Source organism: Lepisma saccharinum, unplaced genomic scaffold (assembly GCF_977018435.1).
Source record: "Lepisma saccharinum unplaced genomic scaffold, izLepSacc3.1 HAP1_SCAFFOLD_446, whole genome shotgun sequence".
Classification (NCBI taxonomy): domain Eukaryota; kingdom Metazoa; phylum Arthropoda; class Insecta; order Zygentoma; family Lepismatidae; genus Lepisma; species Lepisma saccharinum.
In genome coordinates this window covers 88,751-105,569 of record NW_028143143.1, presented here as the reverse complement: position 1 = coordinate 105,569, position 16,819 = coordinate 88,751, and the positions used below count along the sequence as shown (strand labels likewise).

The following is a 16,819-nucleotide window of genomic DNA, read 5'->3' as shown; positions in this document are numbered from 1 at the left end:
ACATAATATATATATGTATATATAGCACCCACACCACTCATAGTCTTGGACAACTGTAGCTAGAGAAGCACTTTTTTTTAGAACTGTCTACAACTTCTTTCCTGAACCTGGCAACCTTGCAGGTCACACTGTCATTTCATTCTCCTTGCTTACTTCCTTTCTACACCTGAAGTTGTGGCTTGCGGCCATGAAAATTTGAATTTTTCTTGTGTCTGCTGAGTGTTTCTTCTTTATATATACATATATTATGTATATATGTAAACAATCTTGAGGTCAGTGCTTATTATGTGGTGCCAGATTCAGATGCACCACAAGAGAGAATGCCATATTGTATTCTTCTTTGTATTATACAAGAAAAACAAAATTATGAAATTTCACTTGCATAGTTATTTATGTTACTTACCACTCCATTTTCCACAAGATCGGTAAGCATGAAGACGACTTTGCTTTGTTGCTCCCAAACCATTCTCCAAAAATCTGTAATTGTACTCTTCATTGGTGCTTGGCAGGCAATATAGAATTTAGGTTCATGCTTTGGCCCCTAAAAAGATGAAAACACCTATTTAGATTACAGAAATAACCTAAATCAATGTTAAGTTAAACAATACTAAGTTATTTTGAGATGCACTCTGCAGGGCTCAAAATTGAAAGTTTCACAAAACTGAATGCTTTACTTTTGTTAACATGGTGTCGTTTTTTTTTCCTGATTACTGCAGCGAAGAGATTAACGACTAGTGAAATGACATGACTTACATGAATATTAAGTAATGCAAAATACATTGGGCATGAGGAATTTTCTTCTTTTTAAATGTTACACAGATGGAAATTATGAATGGTAGTCAGTTTGCCCAAAGAGAAGAAAAAAATAATGAAATGCACATATCTTCAATACTTTCTCATACTTAAACTCAAATAATGTATATGCCCTATCTTTTCCATTTTTATATTTGAAAGTATGTTAGCTAATAAAATTCAAAATTATATATATGTAGTAATGTGAACACTATTAAAAAGATTTATTTTATTTTGAGGTGCTTTTCTGCTGCTTTTGACTCTGCGATGATGAGAATGAATGCTGCTTACATGAAATTTAAGATATTTCATAGAGAAAAAGCAATACCCAGGCTAGGATTTGAACCTGGACCCTCTAGAAATCATGAGTTCACCACCCAATTCACTCTGGCATCGAGGCAGCAACACTGACCAGAAATACATATGTTTAACTACGTGAAGGGCTCCCTACTAGCTGAGTGGCACACTATAACTACCTTCTGTTACGATGGGGGGACAAGCTTTCGTAGCTTCGGGTTGTTAGGATTAATGAAGGTTAACTGTCAGTTCAAGACATCTGGACATCTAGACATCAATAGCCACTTACACTTGTCTTAAGTTTGAATCCTGAGGTAAGCATGGATGTGTTTTTATCCCACTATCTCTTCCATCAATATATTCATCTTCATCAAAATTAATAGGTAGAAAAGAGACAAAGCAACAGAAATAGAAATAACCTTCTGTTAACTGTTACCTCCATAGTACATTTAGGAGTCTCATTATTGTGGAGCGTTAATCAGCCTCCCCTTCTTCCCCATAACCCACTCATGTATTAGTCTGTTAGTTAAAATATTGCCTTGTGCTATAGGGTCCCAAGGTTATATTCCATGTCATTTTCTGAGAATTTGTATTTTATGCAGATCTGCTAATCAAGACAACTTTGAAGTACAACTTATACAAGGTTCCTTGCCTTTTGCTTACTTGATGTTATGCACTGCGTATGCAGAGGGGGGCTGAAGGGGCTCAATACTTCTTCGAAATTGTGAAAAAATGAACATTTTCAAACAAAAGCAGTGAAGAACTTGGGGGAAAAATCAGAGTGCTAAATGCATACTCGCCTTAAAAATTGCCATTTTTGAGAGTGGAAAGTTCTTATTGTGTATACAATTTCAGACCCTCCCGAGAAAAATCTTGCGTACACCAGTGATGCTATGGAGCATATTTTGAGAATATGCTAGCATTAACCAAACAAAATTCCTAAGAAGAAATTAAACATACAATTTGGACACTTATTTTATTAAACATGACTTTGATGTTGTGCTCAATATGTTTATGCAAATCTCCACAAATGTAGGGAAGATATGTACAATTTGTATTTTTTGTTATTTTCCATTATATTTCTGCCACTTTTGGCTAATTGCAACCATGAGGATGAGTGATGATTAGATGAAAATGATGAAGAGACAGTTACCATGAACAGCCATGCCAGGACTCAAACCTGGGAACTTTGGTGACCAGATAGCTGGTAAAACAACTTAAAATGCTCAGCCACCAAGCTGACTAGGGAATAAATGCTTCAAGACACTGGATATAAATGGAATACAGTCAAGTGTTTGACAAATATGGAATTCATCATTACATAATTTCTAATTCAGTAAATAAATTAAAATTATTATAACATAAATATGTCTTAATTTGCAGCAGAACAAATAGTCTCAAATGTAAATACTGATTATAAGTGTTTGTTTCTTAACAACAACCAAAAATTACATATGAATCATACCTTGATATAATTAGCATTGATGTACTCTGACAAAGGATCTCCATCCATCTGTGAGAGATGAACTCGTGTTTCTGGCAGAGGAATTACATTAGCATAGCGATTCTTCGTCTCTGCACCATCTGGCAGCTCATCCATCTTCGGCATGCACTGTGGAATCATCTTGAACTCCTCATCCAAAGCATCACGGTCAGAGCTGAAGTTTGCAAGCCCAGCAAAGTTCATAGGATGAGAAGGCGCATTCTGAAACAATAAACAATCACAAGAGTCATACCAGAATCAAAAACTTATTTCATGCACAAGAAGCATGCATAAAGCCATGCTTACTCTTTTAGAGTGTGATGTCCATGTTATGCTCAGATAGGCTACTTGGAACTGAACTTACAGTTTTAAGTGGGTTCTGACCACTGTAATTCCACAAGAGATCGAACCAAAAATTCCTGATTACCATGTGACACAGCTATCACTGTACAGTTCATTTACAGTGCACCCCACCTGAAAGGAGGATTAAGCTTCACCTAATTCGAGTTTGAAATGGACAAATGACTTACAGTATGTAGCATTGTTATTTGTACACATAGAATTTCCAAGGAAAAAATGTCATATCTACTAGTAAATATAATCATATTCATATGTACCTGGAAATTAATGTTAATGAAGGTTTCACCATCAAATGTCAATAAAAATGTATGTTCAAAGTGTATAAACAGAGCATATAATTTGCGTGAAAAGAGAAAAACACGCTGTTTCATGCAACATTGTTATTCGTACAGGAAGAGTTTCAATCTTCCTTGCATACAGTGCCACCGCTATTCGGGCGATTTCATGCAGTTTGCAACTTTGTAACAAGTTTGAACATGCAGGTGTGCTCCCCGTCAAGCAGAATGCTGGCATAGGTATTGTTGTAGGACTATCGTCTATCTATCAGCATGTTCGAAATGGGCAAGGTGAGCATTAATATATACGGGTCAGATGGGATAAATAGAGTCTGAAGAAAATCAAATAAAGACAATGATCACATTAACACAGTTCCAACAGTTAAACATGGTGGTGGGTCATTAATGATTTTGGGCTATATGTCATCCAAAGGTGTTGGTACCATCCAGTTTATTGATGGTATCATGGATGCATATGTCTATTTGGACATATTGAAGAACAATGTAAAGCCGAGTGCCCAAAAATGGACATGCCCCCTATCTACAGATTCCAACAAGACAATGGCAGTAAGCATAAGGCGTGAGTTAACATGAATTGGCTAATATGGAATGTGCCCAAACTACTACAAACACCAGCTCAAAGTCCAGACTTAAATCCCATTGAGCATTTATGGGCAATTTTGAAGAGGCGAGTCCATAAAGCAGGAGTCAAGTCCAAACAAGAGTTGAAAACTCTTGTGCAAGCCGAGTGGAATAAAATAAGCTCTGAAACATGTCGGAAACTGGTTAATTCTATGAAGAACAGGTGTCAAGCAGTAATTAAAGTTAAAGGAACTCTCATCAAAGTATTAGAACTGTCAGTCAATTTGCCCTGAATATACTTTTTTGTTTTATATTATTAAGTATACAAATAGAAAAGTTGTACAAAAAATGGCATGTTTCTCTTTCAGTTTCATTTAATTTATTATCGTCATTGGTTATACAGAATTTGGGTAAGATTTTATGTTCCTAATGATATTAGTTATTGAATTGTAAAGAAACAATTTCAAAAGAGTGTATTTCCTTTCAGATATTAAAGCATTTTCTTTGAAAATTCGTGTGTACGAATAAGAATGTTACATATTGTATTTAAGTAGCATGTGTGTGAAAGTAGTATGTTTATCAAAATATAAATTATAATATTTCCATGCAATACTTACTGGGTCGTCAAATGCAGGATTTCCATATGATCTTTTCGAAGCACGCACTCCTTTTCTCCTCACACTATTGTAGACAGACACACTGTCCAGACTATAAGCATCCAGTGACACTGGTGTGCATCGGCGTCCATATGTAAAACCCTTCTGACGCTTCTTCATTACTACCTGAAAAGATAGGGTTTATTTTATTAAGATTCATAGACTGCTATACAGTAACCAAGGCAAGGTAATTATAAATCACACACACTAACTGCATGGAAACATCATGTAACTAACAATGCAAGAAATTCTTAATTATTTGCACTAGATTTGTTTGTGAGAATTTGTTCATCATTTTAGTTCTCTGTTGTCACTGCAAATTAAAGAACAATCACATGACACAAAAAAATCTTGAAGGAGTCCCCAGGTAAGGAATTTGTGTTACCCTATTTCACAAATTTTAAGATATTTCACAAGATATCTTAATTAAAACAAATATTTTTGAGGAAGTTTTTGTTAATATTATGGATTATTCATTCTGAGATGTGTTCACTCTGGCTGTACTTCAACAAGCTCCAGTAAAAGAATAGAAATGAAGAAAATACAATTATCATCACTAGGGCTAGGATTTTATGACCTAAAAATCACCAAAATATGCAAAATAAAATATGCTCTTATGACCTAAAATTGTGCAAAATATGCACTATATTTTGAAAAATATGCCCTTATAACTGGACTGTTTCAAACATCAATATCTAAATGCTGAGATATTTTCACATACATACTATTTTTAGTTCACTTTATGGGTAATGCACAATGAATACTTTCTGTAAATTTTCAAATGAAAATGAAAAAGATTTTGATGGAGTCCAAAAAAAGGGTAGAGTAAACCTGGGAGTAAGAACGAATCCACTTCGAAAATATGCTGAATATGACCGAAAATCCATCAAAATATGCTCTATCAAGCAGAAATGGCTAAATATGCCAAAATATGCCCTTAAGAAGCACTTTAATTTAATTAGTTTCTTCATAATATCAATTTCTACATATTTAGGGAACACATCACCCTTACCAAAATAAATATCCTAAGTCATGAAAATCCTAGCCTTAATCATCATCATGCATTATGCATGACATTTTATTGATGCATATTGTAATGTGATCAGCAGCAGGAGGACTAATATTTCACATGTAGTTTCATTTCAATCCGAGTTTTTGCATTTATCGCAAAACTGGTACAAGTTCATCATGAGAAATTAATTCCAAATTCTTGTTTGCTTGCTCCTTCCTGGAAAAAATTATCTGATCTCCAAATGCATTCATCTTGAGTCATTTATTAAACTCTGGTTAAGGTTTTCCCATGTATCATTAGTTGTACTATCACTCCACCACTGCAAAACCATAGAATTGAATTTTATGTGTGTGAGCAATATTCTCCAATTACAATTACAAATACTTACTAGTAAAACACCCAACAGAAGCAAACAAGCTGCTGCAATACATGATATTGTAATGGCTGCTATGATTCCTCCATTTTCTGTTGTTGCTTGCATTTCAGGATCATTCAAATACACAAGGTTCACTTGTTTAATCTGAAAAAAAAGACAACATTTTTAAAATTCCTTGGAATGGGCATTTTAATAATAATTTTAAATATTCACAACTATTAATATATTGGTTATTGTTGAGTTTCCAAAGCTCATCCATCTGAATTTTGATCATTAAAAACTTTGAAAGATGATCCTGTTAATAATAGTTAGATATTCTCTAATTATATATATATACTTGTATAGTGTAGATAAAATGTGTTCAATCTATGTATATATAAAAAAAAAAAGGTATAGCCAGAATACATAAAACCATGATTGTTAAAGGAACCCATAAATTGTAATGGGTTCTATTGGGTTCCACTGGAGAACCTCAACCTTTTTGTCTCGCACAATTTAAATTCGATCAAAGTTGCATATTGTTTCATTGAAAAAAGGTTCCTGGACCTTATTTAAATTCATCTAGAAAAAGGGTTCCTGGACCTTATTTAAGTTCATCCTGAAAAAAGGTTCCTGGATCGAATTGAAATACTTTATACATAAAAAAGTTCTTTACGGCCTAGAACCCATTTACACTTGCTTATTTTCTCTTTTGGATGGCATTTGAATTTATTTCCAATTCCTGGAAATTAACAACCCTGGGATAGTTAAGGATCCAGAAATCCATACATTCTAATGGGTTCTATTGGGTTCCATAACTGGACGGGAACCTTTTTTCTTGCACAATTAAATTCGATCCAAGTTGCAGTTCCTGGATCGTTTTTAAATTGATCAGGAAAAAAGGTTCCTGGACTGTATTTAAACTTACCCAGAAAAAATGTTCCTGGACCGTATTCAAATTGAGTCTGAAAAAAGGTTCTTGGACCATATTTAAATTTAACCAGAAAAAAGGCTCCTGCACTGTATTTAAATTCAGGCACAAAAATGATTCCTGGACCAAATTGAATACTTTACAGATAAAAAGGTTCTTTACGGTCCAGAACCTTACACTTGCTGAATTTCTCTCTTGGACTGGAAGTCAATTTATTTAAAATTCCTGGACCTATAACAACCCTGCATAAAACAGACTTTTTTCCTAATATTTTCAACACAACTTAGTAGACCAGCCAAGAAGCAAAAAAGCTTTAAAAAAGTTTAACTGACTGGAATGTTAATAATAGGCATCCTTGCTAAATCAATAAGCCATAGGTCTGACAGAAATACATAGGTGGTGTGACCCAAAAAGGTCAAATTTCTAATACGAGTATATCAAATGAAATATATGGATGGGACAAACTGTTTGGTGCTATTTTAATAAATAAAAATCAGCCATAACTTTGTAATAGTAATGCATTACTTTTGGAAGAAAATTGAAGGGTACACACTTTTTTTGGTAACAATGCTGCTAAATCACCACAAACACTTCAGTCATGAACATAGCATTAAGAGAAACATCTTACCTCTTTCTGATAAACAATATCAATAGGTTCAACCTGAGACCAGTGTAGTGCAAACGTCTCTGTTAACTGGCGATCAAAATTTCCATATTCATCTTCTACATAGAAGCTGACAGGGATCAAACCTTCATTATTTTCTGGTCGTTCAGTGCAGGCGGATTCCATATTTAACAGCACTATACGTCTTGGTAGCACAACCCTGGAAAAATTAAGAAACATTTTTACGTCAATATCAAATTTCAGTTCACAGGACTATTGTGGAAAATATTTTTTATTGTGATAAAAGATTACTACAATAAATTATTTTACAAACTTAAAATGCATTTTTTTTCTATTTAACTGCAGTATCTGCAGGTTATGACTTTGGAATTTTATCTACTTTCCTTAACCGTTTTATATATTTCTGTGCTGCTTTCCATTGCTAAAACTTTAGCTAGATCCATGAAAGCTAGTGTGGCGACGGGACTCAATGAACTGACCTTGCATCACCCAATGAAAAAACGTGGCTCTCAAAAGGCTGTTGCCAACTTCCATGGCAAAGTATAGCATAGTGTGCTATGACACCAGGGGTCACAGGTTCGAATCCCAGCCTCTTTATGGGTGTTGTTTGAGTGTCCCTTCATCAATTTTATCATGACATGACTCATTCTCATTGTTATGATTAGCCAAAAGTGACAGAAAAGCGATGCTAAATAACAAAAATCAAATTGAAGGGCTATTGCGCCTGAGATTTCTTTCATAGTTTAAAGTTTACATATTTCTTTCGTGATACAAATAACTGAGGTGATAAAATTTAGGGTGAAACAAGAAGAGAACCAAAAGAAGATTGAATAATATCTATCTTCACCTTCACAAAATACACCTGCTTTAAGAAATACATATAAAAGTCATGAAAAAGAATCATTCCTTACTAATCTTACATCTTACTTATCTAATGCTGGTATTGACTAACTACAAAGTTCAAAATATAATTACCCATGTGTCATACGTTCCAATATCTGTGCCATGGCTACTCTGAATCCTGCCAAGTTCTCGCAAACATCTTTCCACGAAGACTCGAGCATGAGTTGCAAGTAAGCCTTGAAAGTGGGGGAGAGTAAAGGATCATCCCCTTTGCCTTCTGTGGTCTCGACAGTTGCTTCTGTTGTCCTGATAGGTGGTGACGTTCCCAGTTCTGTCGAAGGTAGCCATTGTGGAGCTGTAATGAGGAAGATATTCTGTAATACTACTACTATATGCAAAGAGATTACTCACTAATTTTGATGCATGATATGAAGGAAGCAGACAATTTAAAACTAGAATAGACTTTGGACTGTTTAAGCAATGATATGCTCATAAAATCTGCTTTTCTTCAGAACTACAACGATATTGCAAATTCTTAAAATTTAGATCCGTTAAAAATGCTCCTATACCATTTTTTTTAAAAAAAAATCATACTAATTGCACACCTATTGCAGACAACAACAAATGGTTTACAGAGCATTGTAGACAATCATAATTTTTCAGAATCTGGAATACTTGCCTATCGTTCTGGAACTGAAATTTCACAATTTATTTTTGGAAACAAATTTCCCAGTGGTACCTTTTGTGTTCATTCTTTCATATTGATTCATTATTTTAATAAGCGACACCAAAGAATTGGGATAATCTCAGTTATTTGAAAGATGGTTAACAACAGGCTTCCAGAAAGAATATCTTGTGGATTTATATAGGCTATCACCTGCATCTTTTGAAACATTTATTCAGGAAGTCGCTGGTTTGAGTCTTTGAAATGGTCAGTTTATCGTTATCAGAGCACAGCAGGCTACAATGCATGCCAGAGATTTCAGGTTCAAATCCCGGCCTGGGCATGGGTGTTCTTTGTGAGTGTCCCTTCCTCAATTTCATCATGTCATCACTCATCCTCATCTTTGCAATTTGCCAAAAAAGGCACAAAAGCAAAGTAAAATAAACCAAATCACTCACTCATTTTTCCTTCTTGTGAAAACATCATTTCAACTGTTGTTATATATACCAGTGATTCCCATACAGAAGAACTAACAAGGCTGAAATGGTGTCCATGAGAAGAATGTGCAAGTTATATAATTCTGTTTTTAGTAAAATCCAGAAGTAATTTTACTTTAATTTCCTGTAGTTCAGAATTTAATTAAGACTTCAGTGGAACCACAGGAACAAAAAGCCTGTGCAGACCCGCGACTCCTGTGCACCATACTCCCGCGAGATGGGGAGGGGCAGTGTGAACCATGCTACCTTATGGCCCAAGCTGAACATTGTAGTCTGAAGTTATAAAATCTGTTCTTTGGTGTTACTTTGTTTCTGTTATTTCTCTATTTTATGCATTGTATTAGTATTTTTTTTATATTTTGTTTTGTACATTGTGATTTCAGGTCTGAAATATTAGGTGCAAAGTTAATACATAGTTGTTGTATTCTTTGAAGCTCTGTATGCAAATAGGACACAATGGCCTGGAATTTTATATCCCTCACTTCGATTTAACTTGTATTATATTCTTGTTATTATAATTAATTGTTCCAGCATCTATTATCTATTGTTGTGTACATTTTCTTTAGCACTGAAATGCTTTGCTTTCCCATTAGTTATGACAAAATATGGAAACTTGCTTATATATATATATATATCTAATTTCGTGAATGTCTCTCACCATTAAAATCATGTAACCTTAAATATCAAAGCAGAAAATGTGGAACACTGTTCTGTTCAAAATAAATAAAAATAAATAAGTTAAGCTATAACAACTGGATGAGTTCAGGGCTAGAAATGTTTCCTTTAAAGATGATCTTCTTGACTTAGATTCACACAAACAACATGCAAGAGTGTTCTGATTAGCTTCTATATATGAAATGGAAGAATTACTGTCATGGTTTTCATAAACAATTTGCACACGTTGTTCCTAAGTAATGAAAAGTTTTGCACTTCATTGGCACAATCCTCATTTACAAAACTATATAACAAGCTTTATGTAACTAGCTAATTAACTTCATGCATGTTATTACATAAGTATGTGCTTATGGAATGGATTGGAAACTTCCACAGTGAATAGGTGCTTGCTCAGTGGGGGTGAACCAGGTGTACTTAGGAGAGATGAGTTAAAATACGGAAGAAGTCTGGAAAATAGCAAATGTCAGGTGTGGAGCTAGGCCCATCAAAACACACCAGCCTAGCTACATGTCAATATTATCCTTAGTAAAGTATATTTGAAGTCAATACTAATTGCTTATCTCTGTTGTTTCAAGAATAATTCACCCTCCCGGAAATTTTTGGTCATGGGATTTTTTAGGATAAGATTGTTGGTGGGGGAACCCAGTGCTGATTGGAGGTGAATCATAAAGTTTGTGATTTTGTAAAGGACACGAATAGAAAAAGTATTAGACAAAAAAAAAAAAAAAGATAAATGAAACTGGTCAGAGTAACACATCGATTGGATTGATGAATGGATTATGTGATTCCCAGGGACAGCCGAAAATTTTATGAATGTCGAGAAGAGAAAACAAGAAGATGTTGCATATGTAGTTATTTTAACGGAAATTGCAGGCTCTACCAGGACCCGAATCAGGGCTCTACCAACTGAGCCACCATTGACTTCGACTGAGTTTGCGCTAAAATGTATAGGCTACATAGTACATGTTCTGTGTATGTCAAATTGTAAGATGTTACCAGTTTTATTAACAAGCACAGAAAATAAAGGAGAAAGAAGAAAACTGAGGGGCATTCCTACCGGTTGAGCATACATTTTTCTTCGGTGGTCAATACGAGCTACCGCTTCGAGGTGACGATGACAGTGTCCTACAAAGGGAGATTTCACACTGTGTTGCATGAGGATTTCACAAGTCGAACTTTGGTTTGTGAGGCTTTTTGTGTCGCTACGGTGTGAAACGTTTTTCTTGATTGGCTCATTCCATACGTCATGTATCGCGTATCCCTTCGGTCTGAAATCTACTTAAGTCTTGAAGATCCAAGTCACAAGGATGGAAAATTAGGGCTTTGTTAAGGTTAGGTGCGAAGGCAGGCGAAAACACCCTAAAGGATAATATCCAAAAACCTGCAGGAAGAACGCACTTTACCTAAGTCTCGAATACGAAATGATAAAGACTTCTGGTGAGTTGATTTTAAAAAAAATGTGTCCGAGATAAAGAATGGCGTGCCCAGGATTATCGGTAGGGAGATGGGTTACGAATACTATTTTTGGTAGTCAGTCCTCATTTTGCCATTTTTTCCTGTCTTTCACGTTCCTTTTTTAAGGAATACTGGATCAAATGAAGTTATGACCCCACCAATCCTCCCTTGGGCACGTCACTAGAAATAAATAAGTAAGCATTTGATCATATTGGAAGACGAAGCATTAGATGTGTTGGGAACGAAAGGGTTTTCAGAGGCCTGAATATGAACAATTTAGTGGGTTTCGGCTTTTATAAGAGCTGCAAACATGGAAGGACAAGACACAGTAGTGGTGTTCAGGCTCGAATCAGAGAAATATTCGAGAACTGTCTGCGTCCACCTCACAGCCCACAGTTTGAATCTTGCCTTGTCGAGGGGATTGTCCATCCCGTGCATGTGTAACGGCTTCTTAAAAACACTCAGACACCATAGATGTGTTGATGCCTGATGAGAAGAAATGGACAAACACACACACTCAGATGGTTCTGGCACACAATGTTAATGCACGGAAACAGGGGAGTCGAGTGGTAAAAAAACGTTCCGATTTCACATTCTGATTAAAATGGCAGCCTTAAACAGTGGCAACTATTTAGGGGATAGTTGCTCCCCATTTTTTTGCCTCTTAATCCTAGGCCTTGTTGTCTACCAAGAGAAAGTAAACTTTCCTTGCACCCCCCCCCCCCCCCGTTTTGGAACCCAATCGCCACCACAGGCCTTAAACATACAATTGTGAGGTTCTATCTATACCCCTTAAAAATATGATGTTCAGCCCCCCCCCGCACCGAAAGGAATTCCTGGATACGTGCCTGCAGTGGTGGTATATCACGTCTGTCAGACGAACGGGTGGAGTCAATAAGAGAGTGTTTCATATGTAGCCGAGGAAGTCAATTCGCGCAGCGAGCATGCAGCTGGGAATTCCAAGGTCAACTGTGCACTATGTGGTACATAAACGATTACGTTTGTTGCAAGAAATTAAGCCTAACGACAAGCCAAGAAGATTAGAATTTGCCAATGAAATTCTACACAAGATTGATAATGACCATAATTTTCTATCGAACATTGTTTTCTCAGATGAAGCAACTTTTCACTTGTCTGGCTGTTACCAGACACAATGTTAGGATATGGGGATCTGAGAATCCGCATGAGTATGTGGAACATTCCAGAGACAGTCCAAAATTGAATGTTTGGTGCGCTTTAACACTTAATGAAGTTATAGGCCCCTTCTTTTTCATTGAGCAAACCATAATAGGAAATGTGTTCCTAGACATGCTTCAAAACTTCACCAATTACAACATTTGCAACCTCAAGTGATTTTCCAATTGGATGGTGCCCCGCCACACAGGGGCGGCGCCAGAAATTTTCAACCGGGTGGACAGAAGCTGTATATTCATAAATAAGGGTGGGCACATAAGATCTTATATGAGTTTTACATGGACTTATGCCCATCCCCCTCCAACATATACAGGGTGTCCTAAAACAACTTCAACAACGGTTGGATGCTGGTAGATATAAAAGAAAACAAGGAAATTTTTCTCATACACATAACCTTGAAAGTGCTTAGTATCTGATCTATGAACACTGAAAATCTAACCTGTATGTATGCAACCCAACTCACCAAACGATCTCTCTGACGAAACTTCCAGGACCGCGTAGCAAGGACTTGAATTGAAAGCAACAACTTGGGAGTCTTATCTGGTATAAAAGTAAGTAAAGTAAAGTGCTCCCCTGTGCTTAGCACCACGCCATGAAGGCGTATAGGGGGTGTGGGGGTAACGCCCACACTTTCTTGATCCGATTGTGAGTGGGGGTGATGTGATCAGCATCACGCCCCTGACTGCCTTTACCCCCCAGGTACCCATATTATTCGACGCTGGGTGGGCGCCGGAGCCCCTTCTAACGTTAGAAAAGTTCCCGGATTTGAACCGGCCAGGGATCGAACCCAGGACGCGTTACCGACTGAGCCACCGCGGCCACCATAATCTGGCATAATACAAAATAATAATTAAACTTGCGATGTTGTAAGCATAGGTATGCGCAGAAAAATTTATTTTGGGGTACCTTAAGGGAAGTTTCAATTACCTATCTGGACAAGGCGAGCCTAATTGTCGTAACTTCACGTTCCTTTTCACAGAAACTATTGAAATTTTAACATTATAGAATGAGCATTTGTTATCAATTTAGCACAGGTTTTACTATCACTGTGTCGATATTTTAAGTAATGAAAGTAAACGATTGAAAATGATAAATACAAGGCTATATTTCTACAGGTACGTACTATCAGCTGAATCACTCTCATGAAATACATCTGTAGGTTCAGTTCTACATGTTTTATAATGCACATTACTTCATATTGCTGTAAATGGTCACTCGATAGTTAATGCCTTGTTTATATAATTTTAAACCGTAGAATTCAGATGCAAGCAAAAATCTGAAAATTGATACGCTTGTCATTGAAAGAGAATGGAAAGAGAGCATTCATGAAAGTCTTTGAACATGAAAGTCTTATTGGAAATGTTGGAAGGCTGCATTAACAAACAAGTCGGTCCTCAGGAAAATAATAAGTACGGGCCGATATGTGAAGGACTCTGCGATTTATAAAGGTAAAAATAATTTCTTTACTACGTGATTACTGATTACTATAGTAAAGGAATATCACATTGTTTTGTAGAGAGGAAGGAAGAGAGCGGGGCCTCTCAAATGAAACGAAATTCCTTACTTTTTACCACAGATATTATTTTCATTATTTTAATGGTATTTCAACATATTTCTTTATTTTTTAAGAAGACATTTCAGGTAGGCACCCCCGTGCGCACACCTATGGCTGTAAGAAGTATTTAGAGCATTTTCAAACTGTCCAAGACAAAGAATTTCCAACAAATGAGGACTGAAATTCAAGACTCTTCATTCTAAAATGTCCCCAACGTATTTCGTGTTTTGCAGTACCAATAATCGTGAATCGTGACATCCACGTACATGTTGATGAAATCGACGAACTGAGAAATGCAAACATAGTGTGTTCGCCACCTTGTTTCACACGAAGACTGTTATTTATTTATTGCTAAATGGTTAATCGAGTCCCTCACATAATACAGGGGTGAACCCCTTACCGCTAAAAAAAAAAGGTAAAGTGCTCCCCTGTGCTTAGCACCACGTCATGAAGGCGTATAGGGGGTGTGGGGGTAACACCCCACACTTTCTTGATCCAGTCGTGAGTAGGGGTGATGTGATCAGCATCACGCACCTGACCGCCTTTACACCCCAGGTTTTCGACGCTGGGTGGGCGCCGGGGCCGCTTCCAACGTTAGAAAAGTTCCTGGATTTGAACCGGCCGGGGATCGAACCCGGGATCTTTAGCGTGGTGGTCAGACGCGTTACCGACTTTTTTTTTTTTAAGGAATACCTCTACGCGGTAGTATCCCCCGTCATTCACACTTTTTACACTTTTCAATTTTTACAGTATTCTCAGTTTTTCACGTTTTTGGACAAACACAAATACCCATGCCTTACCCGGGACTCGAACCCGGAACCCCTGGCATTGCAGCGCGCTGTGCTAACCACTCCGACTACCGACTGAACCACTGCGGCCACTGACTGAAACCCCTTACTGAAAAGATTGAATAGTAAAAGCTATTGCAATAAAATGAAAAACATCGTTTAAACATTAATTAATTCGCACATTAAAACTAATACATAACTAAAATTAATCCGACCTGGATAAAGGTGTCACTACATCACGTGTACATTCCGAGTGCCCAATACAGCTGAGCGTTAGACGTAAGTATGGATAATGTCATAGGTATAAGCAAAATTTTAAAAAAACAAGAACCCGGTTATAAATCAAATTCTTAGTTCATTCTGCATAATATTTACCTAGGCTAAGGAAGGACATTATGGCAAAATATCACCGAAAAGTAATAAATAAATATATAACATTGTATGTATTATATTTCTATATTTTTGCCACATTTCAAGTATCTATTTATTTTCATTACGTAGCACATTTTCAAAGCAATTTGAGCAGGGGCGGCGCCAGATAATTTTGACCGGGTGGGCAGGATCCATATATTGATAAATTAGGGTGGGCAGATACAAAGCATAAATTATTTTCACTAACATGCATTCTCTCTCTCCCCCCCTCCTTCCCTAACTTCGTTTGTATTTCTTTTTGCTGGTGTACATTTTCTTATTTATCCTCTGCTTGTGTCCCTCCCTTCTCTATCTCTTTCACACACACACATGCACGTGCGTATAATATTTTCAAAAATTCTTATAATTAAATTTCTCATCTGAATTCTCTCTAATCACTCCACACTAGAAAAAGGTGGCGACGAAAATCGACGCAGTCACCTATTGAAAAAACACTTGACAGGTCTTGGTCCTGGCCCATAGCCAGGATTTTATTTCCAAGGGGAAGGGGGCTCATCCTCAATCAGAAGCCGTCATTTAAAAACGAAGAAGGTGGGAGGTTAGAAGCCCTGAAGATGAATTTCTAATTATATTACAACTTATTACAGAAAATGTTTAATCCTGCTAAGGAGTTAAAACTAATTTCCACTATACACTATTTAAATTAGATATTTCTAGGATTTCAGTAGGGTGCTTCACCCTCCTTAGCCCTCCCTCTGGCTATGAGCCTGTCTCGACTCCTCAAACAACTGTTGCTGCTCAGGGGTTTCTCCTAATATTTCGTCTGTCTATCCTGTGTCAGTCTTGCTTGATTTAATCTCCCTACACCCCTCCCTAGGTCCCGTTTTCTTGTATTGTATCTTACTGGCCATGCTTTGAACTGCTCACCTTGTAGTTCGCTTTGTGTAATGGATATATTGTGTTATTCATTCAAGGTAAGAAGAAATGTTCCACATAGTCTACTACTTCATGTAGTGAACGTACAAATAACAGCAGGCTTGTACCACAGATAAGTTAATTTATTAACTTATCTCTCTCTCTCTCTCTCTCTCTCTCTCTCTCTCTCTCTCTCTCTCTCTCTCTCTCTCTCTGTGGTTGTACTGTTTAATTCATGCGAAAGTTATGAAACTTATGGAAGAAATTATTTACAAATGCAAAAGGCAGTGAAAGTTACTAGGTTGCAAGAAGTTTATAAATGTGAAACCATCGCCGTCCCTAGGAGAGGGTCAGGGGTTCGCTCTACACGGAGGGAAGCCGCCTATAGTAGCAAAAATATTTGAAACGTAATTTTAGCTTAACCGGTGGAGACACATAGTGATTCGGATTCCACTTTAAAATGCAGTTCCAGTCCCCATTACTCAAAACAAAA

At 36.7% G+C, this 16,819-nt stretch overlaps 1 protein-coding gene across 1 annotated transcript in view; it reads right to left on the bottom strand.

The window, feature by feature from the left end:
• LOC145982836 (uncharacterized) overlaps window positions 1–16,819 on the bottom strand; it is a 104,242-nt gene that overhangs the window by 20,497 nt on the left and 66,926 nt on the right. Inside the window, exons 4-9 of the mRNA XM_083116199.1 lie at window positions 8,344–8,566; window positions 7,372–7,567; window positions 5,846–5,977; window positions 4,407–4,571; window positions 2,555–2,794; window positions 404–541 (exon numbers count right to left, since the gene is read on the bottom strand). Coding sequence (XP_082972325.1) covers window positions 404–541; window positions 2,555–2,794; window positions 4,407–4,571; window positions 5,846–5,977; window positions 7,372–7,567; window positions 8,344–8,566 — 1,094 coding nt within the window. The remainder of the gene's footprint in view (window positions 1–403; window positions 542–2,554; window positions 2,795–4,406; window positions 4,572–5,845; window positions 5,978–7,371; window positions 7,568–8,343; window positions 8,567–16,819) is intronic.